General features: G+C 31.1%; 2 protein-coding genes across 3 annotated transcripts; both read left to right on the plus strand.

The window, feature by feature from the left end:
* The first annotated feature begins 1,449 nt into the window (after positions 1-1,449).
* LOC126550971 (piggyBac transposable element-derived protein 3-like) lies at positions 1,450-3,539 on the plus strand. Its single transcript, XM_050203725.1, has 4 exons — positions 1,450-1,549; positions 1,614-1,850; positions 2,112-3,431; positions 3,520-3,539. Exons 1-4 carry the CDS (start codon positions 1,450-1,452, stop codon positions 3,537-3,539), a joined length of 1,677 nt encoding a protein of 558 aa, XP_050059682.1.
* A 5,069-nt stretch (positions 3,540-8,608) lies between these two features.
* On the plus strand, positions 8,609-9,950 carry LOC114131136 (uncharacterized). Of its 2 annotated transcripts, none has more exons than XM_027996282.2 (4): positions 8,609-8,860; positions 8,916-9,028; positions 9,164-9,288; positions 9,399-9,950. In XM_027996282.2, exons 1-4 carry the CDS (start codon positions 8,790-8,792, stop codon positions 9,819-9,821), a joined length of 732 nt encoding a protein of 243 aa, XP_027852083.2. In that variant the 5' UTR covers positions 8,609-8,789; the 3' UTR covers positions 9,822-9,950. The 2 variants fall into 2 exon arrangements, with proteins under 2 accessions (XP_027852083.2, XP_027852082.1); XM_027996281.2 differs by having other exon boundaries at positions 8,612-8,860; positions 8,928-9,028.
* The last annotated feature ends 365 nt before the right edge of the window (positions 9,951-10,315 follow it).

Below are 10,315 nucleotides of genomic sequence, written 5' to 3' on the forward strand. Positions count from 1 at the left end.
ATTCTTTTCCATATGACAACGTTAAAATTTAAGCGCAAATAACATATTTTATTATTGTAGTAAATAAAAATTTAAGAAATATATTTTGAGCAATTTATTTCATTCCATAAAATTGCAATTTAAATATTCTAACAGTGATCTAAAATATCAGGTTCTTTGATAGCATACTCAAGAGACCTTGTGGCTGATAATTAGCGCCTGGATTTTAAAGTATATGCTTTTTTCTTATATATATGAGATAGAAATCTAATTCTTATACATAAATTCGTTTAACGTCGTTTTGATTCTAAATAAACCAAAAATTTATTTTTGCTTATTAAAATTTTTCTAACTGTGATTTTTTATAATATATGTTGATTATGCTATTTTTGTAATAAAAAAAAAAATAGTAATAATTAGGTAATAAGAAATGTAAAAACCCAGAATGCGGTCGAATATTGGATTATTATTGTTTTCGTTATCGGCTTGTTTATTAAATATATTAAACGTATAGATTATCGATCTACAATCTACATATTATAGCCTGCAGTACCTATACGATCAGTATGCCTATATAACATCGATATTCGATGTCTACCATTTCAAAATTTAATATTCAGTGTTGTGATTTGAAACTTCTTGTATGAAGTATGCACCGATTACTTCAGTGGATGTAGAGAGTCGTTTTCTATGTATAAAAATATTCTGTTGGACAATATAAAATCAGTTTCACTAATGCAAATACAGAGAAATACAAGGTAATTAATTATTTTTTTTTTAATTTAACCCTACACTGCGTGATGTATCACTGATGATACATTCAGTAAATGCATATAGTGCAGCTGTTTTATTGTTAATAGATTTGTGATTTTGTACTCATTATCGATAAAACAAGTTTTCAATTAGTTCTATTAGTGTTTTTACAATCTCCCTGGAAATATAATAGTGAAAATAACGTGATTGAATTTGATAAGATAAGTATCAAAAACCTATATTTCTTAGTCACGTTTAACATTGATATCGTGAGTTATTTTGTTTATGAAAAATGTTATTTGATTAAAAATGTTCTTCAGATTATTTTTATGCATCGAACATACGTTATATAACAGTAAGTATCCTTATTTATCCATACTTTCAAGTGTATCACCCATGATACATAGCGCCGTTATGACTTTTGTATCATAATACAAATGAAAACCGTTAATGAGCAAATGTATCATGGGTGATACACAGATAATTATAATAAATTGTCTTTTTATATTTTGTTTTGATAGAACCGTATTATAAATGTTCATACCATAATAATAAACGAAAATAGTTATTACATTACCTACTGTAAAACTATATTAATAGTATTTATAATAAAAATGTGTGCATGAAGAGGTTTTTACTAATATTTTTAACTTTCATTTAAAATATTGTAAATGTTACTTTATAGTCTGATTTAAGTATTATTTTTGAAGGTTTAAGATGGCAAAACATATATTGAGTGACTCTCAAATAATTGATTTGATGAATTTTGATATTAGTGATGATGACTTGGATTGTTCAGATGTGGAATTTGACTTGAGTATGCATTTTATTTTGCTATATGATTTTATTTTAACTTTTAGTTTATAAATAATTGTTTTTAGATGATGTTATGAAACATATAGATGATGACACAACACCATTGGTTTTCCAAGATGAATATCAAGAGCTGCAGCAACATGTGAATCCACCTGATTTAGAAGTACAAAATGAAAACTTAGATATTAACAATTTACCTATTTTTATTGATGATGATTTAATACTTGATGTTAATATTGATGATAATTTAATACCTGATGTGAATAATGATGATAATCTAATACATAATGTGAATAATGGTAGTAATTTTTTTATAAATAATCGTACTACTCAAAGCCAGGAAAAAGATAGACAAATAAATAATCAAAAATATTTGAAATTAGAATTAACAAAACTAAAATGGAAAGAGGCCAATTTTTGTCCTGATTCCCAGTTTTTAAACTTTGAACCTAATCCACTTCCTACTGAAATATCAAAATTGAAAACACCAATTGACTTTTTTTCATATTTTTTTAACGACGACCTATATTCACATATAAAATCTGAATCAATTAAATATTCAGTTCAAAAAAATATTAACAAACCCATTACTTTTACTACAAATGAGTTAAAACAGTATATTGGAATAACAATATTTACATCTATTGTTCAAATTGCTAATGTTAGGAAGTATTGGAGCTCTAGAGTCGGATATCCTCCTATAAAGTGTACCATGGGGCAGAAACGTTTTGAACAAATAAAGAGCATTATTCATTTTAATGATAATGATACAGCTCTTCCAAGAAATCATGAGGACCACGATAGATGTCATAAGCTTAGACCTATATTTGATCATTTAAATAAACAGTTTTCTAGCATTCCTCTTGAAAGAGATTTAGCTATAGATGAGCAACTGTGTGCGACAAAAGCACGCAGCTATTTAAAGCAGTATTTACCTTTAAAACCCCATAAGTGGGGATATAAGTTTTTTGTTTTATGTAGTAGTAAAGGATATGCATACAACTTTGAATTATACACTGGTCAAGAAAATTTTGAGAAATTTAGACTTAACACTGAACCTGATTTGATGGCTAGTGCCAATGTTGTTGTAAGACTTAGTAGAATAATTCCAGAAAACAAAAACCACAGACTCTACTTCGATAATTATTACACTACCATACCACTTGTACAATACATGGCAAAAAAAGGTATTTTAACACTCGGAACTGTTCGTAGAAACCGAATTCCCAATTGTAAGTTTCCATCTGAAAAAATAATGCTTAAAGAACCTAGAGGAACTTCATACGAATATTTAACTGTATTTAACAGCGTTCCAATAACTTCAGTCATATGGAAAGATAATAAACTGGTGACACTTCTTTCATCTTATTGTGGCATATTACCTGAAATGTCAATCAATCGATTTGATAAAAAATCCAAAAGAAATATGGAAGTTAAGTGTCCTTCTATAATTAAAGAATACAACCGCCATATGGGAGGTGTTGATCTCCTTGATTCTTTGATTGGGCGTTATAAAATTAAAATACGGACAAAAAAGTGGTACATGAGGGTCTGGTACCATCTCATTGATATATCAATCGTTAATGCATGGTTACTCTATAGACGAGTGGAAAATGAAAATGGTAGAGTACCAAAATTAAGTTTATTTGATTTTCGGACAGAAGTTGCATTTTCATTAACAACGTCTGTGTCTACTCCAAAAAGAGGCAGACCATCTAATGAAGAAAGAGAACAGATAAAAATACCTAAAAAACATACTCATTCAATAACACCTGAAGATATCAGAAGAGATGGTTTACATCATTGGCCAGAATATAAAGAAACAAGGCAACGGTGCAAGTATGAAAAATGTGGAAAACTAACACAATGCACTTGTACTAAATGTGATAAGTATTTTTGTTGCGGTGTCAACAGAAATTGTTTTAAAGATTTTCATACTAAATAACAAAACATTTTTATGTTCCTAATTAGGTAAAACAAGTAGTTCCTAATTACATTTTATAACTTGAAAAGTGCAATTTATTTTTAAATTTTATTAAATAATTTATAAGTGTTACTATAGTAATGTTATTTTTATTCACTTTGTTGTATAAATATGTTTTTTAATATATTTTAAATATGGCCAGTTAACTATTATTATTATAATATTTTATTGTTTTTATATTTTATAACTTAAGCAGTGCAATTTATTTTTTAATTTTATCAAATAATTTATAAGTATCTCAAAAAGTTGATATTTTTATTATTAATGTATAAATTTGTTTTTGAATATAGTATGAAATATGCTCAATTTACAATTCCTATTACAACATAATATTGTTGAGACTTAAAAATAAATAAAGGTTTATTATTCGAAAAAAATTTTTTTTTTTATGTTTTAAACGCGCGATGTATCATAGGTGATACATTTTTCAAAAAATGTATACGAGTTCAAAAAAAATTTATTTTCAAAAAAAAATATTTTTCTCATGTTCTGTAACCATAATTACAGGTGCACAAATTTTTCCGCGAAAAAATCAGACCTTAAATTTAATTCGCGCAGTGTAGGGTTTTAAATTAATTTATTATTTTTTATAACTAGTTAGTGTTAATTTTTGTTCATGTTTTTAAAAAATAAAAATACTTTTTTGATTTTTTAAAACAATCCTGTGCTTTTTTAGTTGCTTATTACGCTTTAAAATTCGAGCCCTACCAAAAATATCTATATAATACTTCAATTTTCTCGTTATTTAGATTTTTAAATATGTCGGGATAATAATTATTTTCATTGGATATTTTAAACAGTTATAAATAATAATAAAACTTTAAAGATGCATAACGCTGTTTGTTTTTGTTTATTTTATTGAATACTATTTAATTTTTACTTTCGAGTTAACTAAAATTTTAATGTGTTTTTTATCTATCATTCGTTTTATCTATTTATTTCCAAAAATATTGTTCCTATGTCAAGATTTATCTGCTATTATCACTTAATTACACTATCCATTGTTAAGAAACATAAAATTTTGGTTTTTCACGATCAATCCATTACGTGGACCATGATTATATATATCGTGTTGTACATAGGTAATTATTTTTGAGGACCGAGCCGATCAAAACTATAACTCTCGGTCGTTGCTCTTAAATTATGAATACATTATATAATAGGAATCGATTAAAATACTCAAATCAAACACGAAATTGTTCAAATATTAAATGATTTTCAGATTACGTTTTAGCGATTTATCAAAATTATCTTTAATATAGAAAGTGCAAAGCAATATTATTTATTATGTTTTATTTATTGATGTTTTATAACGATAAACATCTACCACTGGTATAATGGTCGCGTATATTGTTGCTCAACAAAATCAGTCCAGTTCGTGGTCGTATATAATATCATAAACATATAATGCGTATTATAGTGTTTGGAATCGTGATTTACACAAGTTGCCTCTCTTGTGGACCGCGTTACAGTTGTTGTCCGAAGTGTGTTAAATTAAAATACTTTATTTACGTTGCGTAATGCGCAAACACAATGATAGGCTATAAAGTCTTGTACATAGAGAACGTACAGGTACCTCTACAATGCGTGTGCGCGTTTGCTCGTACAATCGCATCTATGTACGTGTAGGTTTATTATGCGTGTGCCGCTGACAATTCGCGCACGCGAGAGACTAACACATTATAAATAGTAATGATATTATATATACCTAACGTGGTGCAGTGTTAACGGAGAGAATTCCGACTGCAGATAACACCGCACACACACAGGATTTGGCCGAAACCACGAGACGACTGCGCGCATGCAACCAAAGATAACGTCCGCATGAGCCGTCGCGGCTGATGCTGGGTACTAGATTATATTATATTATAATACATGCGGTGTAAAGATTGAAAAACTTTGCGCTAACCATTACGTTATGCCGTTATTACGGTCACACAGGCATAATCGTTCGGGGGTTCGGTTGAGCTCGAGCGCGTGCTCAGTATCGACTCCACCCACGAGTCATATAATATAGGGAGGCACCGCGATTTCCACAGATTTTTTACGGGCATTATCGCGAGAAAATACGGGGGTGAAACGGTGGTGGTGATCCACCCTCTGTATATAGGTTGTGATGTCGAGTCGTGACGTTTATATAAGAGCGTATTGCAGCAGAGGGCCGGTCGGTCGGTCGGTCAGTCGCGTGGCGGCGACGAACGTTGCGCAACTACCGCTATATACGATAACGGATGACTGTCGTAAAAACGCGAAGTCGCTGCGGAGTGTTATTTATGTGCGTACACACTACATAATAATATATAACTTGCGCGGGGCATGAGCGTAGTATATGGAAATGTGTCGTCGAGGATAATATTATGGCGTTCGAGTGTATAGACAGGTACGTGTATTCGTGCGTGTGTGCGCGGGTGTAGGCATAGTATATATAAATATATTTGTAAGGTTAGTATTATATTATTACAGTTCACTGCAGTTCGCGACGTATATAAAACATATATACATATAATATATAGTGTTAATAATAATAACGCGTACATATAATAATATTATATAGATCCCTCCGTGTACACACCGCGTAAATGTAATGTGTCTGCCCACGCACGAGCGTCCCCCGAGGCGCTGACACCTTTTACCGCGTTATATTTTATACCCGCGACGAGCGTACCACCGTCCGGCCGGCACGGTACACGCGCGCACACGCTAACCTACCATATAATATAAAATAATAATAAAGTAGGTACATTATTATTAATATTATGTGCAGCTCGCATATCCCAGAATACGACTTATTTTGTACGATTATTTCGTTATTTTTTATTTCTTCTCACTTATGAGGATAAAATAATAATAATATATGATCAGCTAGGTCTTATCCCGCCGTGTGGTGGTTATATCGAAATAGTGTTATGTATAATGCTTAGGCGGTTGTCACTTATCGTCTCCTGCAACAGGCGAGTTTTCATTCATTGCACGTTGCTGCCGCACGTACATATATACTTATCCGCACCTATATAATAATATAATATATATACCCACCCCGCCCGACTTGACTAGCGTTATGCGCTTCCGATCGTGGAAGAATTATGACTTATGAATAATATTACACGAACCCAACACTATACGCAGTGTATAAAGTATAGGTATACATCGTATAGTAACGTAGTAACGTGTGATACGCACTGCACGAGCGCGTAGGTGTACCTCGGCGGCTCGGGGTGTTTTATCATACAGCATGGAACGCCTATTATAATTTTACACTCGATTGAGTAGTTTTGTATTGAAACAAAATTCACATATATCTACACATAATAATATTATAACCAAAGTTAGACATTACCTAGTTAGTTGGTTAATTTCTCAATTATTTAAGAACTTATAATTATAATTTGATCGTCTGTTGATAAACCTAATACTTATCTTTTTTCAGTTGATTGAAAAAAAATCCAACCATTTAATGTTAGTTTTATTATTGAAATGTTCGATTTTAACGGTTTAATGCGTTATAACCTACTTTAATATTTCTGTCGTGTACCCTACAATCATAATAATATATAATGTACAAGATAATATAATTTTTTATCATACCAAATAAGATACTATTTATTTCCTAAAACCTTACGAGTCAAATTTATTATTTTCCAATATCAATTGACTATTTTAACTTAAATCAACCTAACCCTCAAGTTGGTTATTAATTTGCTTAACTTTGATTACTATCATATTAAATTATGTTAGTCTTACGCACACGAGCCTATATAGTATTGTTACGATGAAATGTATAGCTGGTACAGGCATGCGGACACGACGTACATCACTTTAATAATGGCCACTAAAATACCAACGATATATGCGTAATAATTTGACGAGAACATTGGGGGCGTAACACGCGATCTCCAAAAATAATAGTATCACGTGTCCAAAGTACAGTTCGTATGTCAATTAACACTTGTCATTGTATTAATATTGTTGCGTGTATTACATGTACATATTATATCATGTGATCACGCTCTGTTTGTAATACCCCAGAGGACGGCGTTGGCGGTTTTTTTTTTATTTTTTTTTTAAAAAGCAACATTATATTATTATTATCATCATTATCGTTTCCAAACGAGTATGTAAGATATTACCTATGCGTATACTATTGTGGCGCGTATACTGCCGAGGCGGTGTTTTTGTCTCGCGGGGATTTCTCGTGTTGATCGTCAGACCGTTTTATCGTATATTAATACATCGTTTACTGTTATTATAATTTTTATAACGATGATAGACCATAATATTTTATTGAGTTCGAGGACGCGACAGTCGTGTTTATCCGCACACACATTATTTATGTCTAAATTTATACCCCTCGGCCCCGAGGCAACCCTGCCGCTAAAGCTCCTATAGACGTATAATATTATATATTATTCATCTATTATAAGATTTTATTATTATACAATCATTACATTATAGACGTATATTAGCCTATTACGCAGCTGTCCCGCCTCGTCGTTGTGCACCGTCGTCGAACCCACGAAAATCGTAACCGCGCATATAATATTGTAAATAATATACCTAGGTATTTTAATGTATAATGTATATAGTATATTGGTGTAGTTAAATGTAGTTTATGTATATTTTATAGGTGCGCTCAAACTTCGAGTTCAGGGCAATTGCGAGATCAATCCAATTTTTTTACAGCCGATTTTCCATCAAATCCTTTCTATAATTTTGCTTATTTTATTTTGGGTATCAAAATTGCTGTACTGCAAATGTACCTCGGGAAATGAAATATACGTACGCACTTTACTATATTATAGCTTTATAGCTAATAAAAGACACTAAAGTGTCTTATCATTTTATAATATGTAATATTTGTACATTATTGCAATAATTATTATGTACAACAACTAAGCACGTCCTCATCAGTTTAAAGAACTCTTCCGATTTTTTTTCAGAAGACACGCATAAATATCGCATACAGCATATTATTTAAAAAAGAAAAGATAAGGAAATATAAATTGCCCATTAGCAAAACAACTGCATAACTGGAAAATGCATTGTATTCTGTTGTTGGCGATTCGCATAGCAACGATGGTATGTATTATATGTTGATTGTAAAACCACAGATTTCATTATAATATATAATATGTAATATATTATAATATTATGTTTAACTTTGTTTGAGTCCACTCGAATTTTTTTATTTAAAAAAAATTGCAAACAGTATAATGTACTATACGTTTTTTACATTTTAAGAGAATACTAAAAGTATATTATGTCAAACGACATGTCTTTCTGCAGAGGTGCACAACGGAATTACAACCTACGCATGTGTACAAAAAACAGGTGATGAGTTTATATTTAAACTTTAGACTGTCATCGTTTTTATTTTAATTTACAGTTTTTTTTTCAGTGGCTTTCATGATTTTGTTAGGGTATTTAAATTATTTAGAAAGTGCTCAGTTTGCAGATCCCGCAAGTTTCGTTCGTTGGTCACGATACTCAAGTGCAGAGGTATATAATAGACGATACCATCATAATAATATTGAGACAATAATAATGTTAATCGGCCGCTAAAGAAGACTTCGGTTTTCGAACACTCGGCAAAATATAATATATAAACACTATATCAGTTATTATCGTTTGCAGAATGTAAGTTTTTATGTCACAGAAAATGTTTGTCTAAACTGCAGCTAAACGTTAATTTGAACAGTGTAATACCTGCAGTTGAAACAGACAACCAGCAGCAGCAGACCGAACCCGCGTTACAGCAAGTATGTGGTGCTTAATAATATTATATAATATGTGTCGTATATATTACTGCCCCCGAAAAATAATTAATTAACGGTGATTATGATGATACGTGATTTGATTATGTGTGCAGACGAGTGAACGACCATTGTCATCAGACAATGATGAAAACGTCACTGCAATGGCAATGTTTCTACCGCAACGGATCTTGATGCACATCGATTATTCAGAGGTGGTCAATAGGATTCGGGCCGCAAAATACGTCCAACGACCGAAACCCTTGGTAAACTCTACTAACCGGAATTATTTATTTTGGGGAAGAGAAAGATACTTGATTACCAAGTTTGAAATGGACGACGGCGATGAATATTACGTGTTAACGACATGCCTCATTTCCGACTGCGGGGGCAACCGTTGTTTAAACGAAAATCAGTACTACGGACAAACCATATTCTTATACAGCCCGTCGCCATCACCCGAAACCGAAAATATTGTGACCATAATGTTGATTAATCCGCTTGCGATAGGCATACAGAATGTTGTCAACCAAGACTAGCTCCGTTAGTGATTTCATAACGTCGTGGTCAGCTATTTGTGTCATATATTATAATAATATGTATATGTATTTCTATATGTGTATTACATTATAATATTGTGTTATAAGCGATGAATAGCTTATATTATTTTTAATAATATAAGAATACAAATTATTAACATCTGTAGAAGTATCTTATACGATTTTCAGTTTTATTTTTGACTAGTATTTTTATTATTTTTTTTAATCATTCAGAATTGGTTCCGCGATCTTCATACAATAATTATAAGTTCGTCACGCCCATAATAAAAATTTAACACTTACGATTTAGAATGGCCATGGCTCCACGCGTAGATAACCTGCTGGATAGATATCTAAAAGATAAAATAAATAAATATTAATGTTATTTTATTGTTTTAAGTAATTGAGTTGATCAAAAATATGCATCTATAATGTATTATATTTATGAAAAAAAAATTATATTTTATTCTAAAAAAATAATTTCTCGTTAAATA

The sequence above is a fragment of the Aphis gossypii genome, chromosome 3 (assembly GCF_020184175.1).
Source record: "Aphis gossypii isolate Hap1 chromosome 3, ASM2018417v2, whole genome shotgun sequence".
NCBI classification, from domain to species: domain Eukaryota; kingdom Metazoa; phylum Arthropoda; class Insecta; order Hemiptera; family Aphididae; genus Aphis; species Aphis gossypii.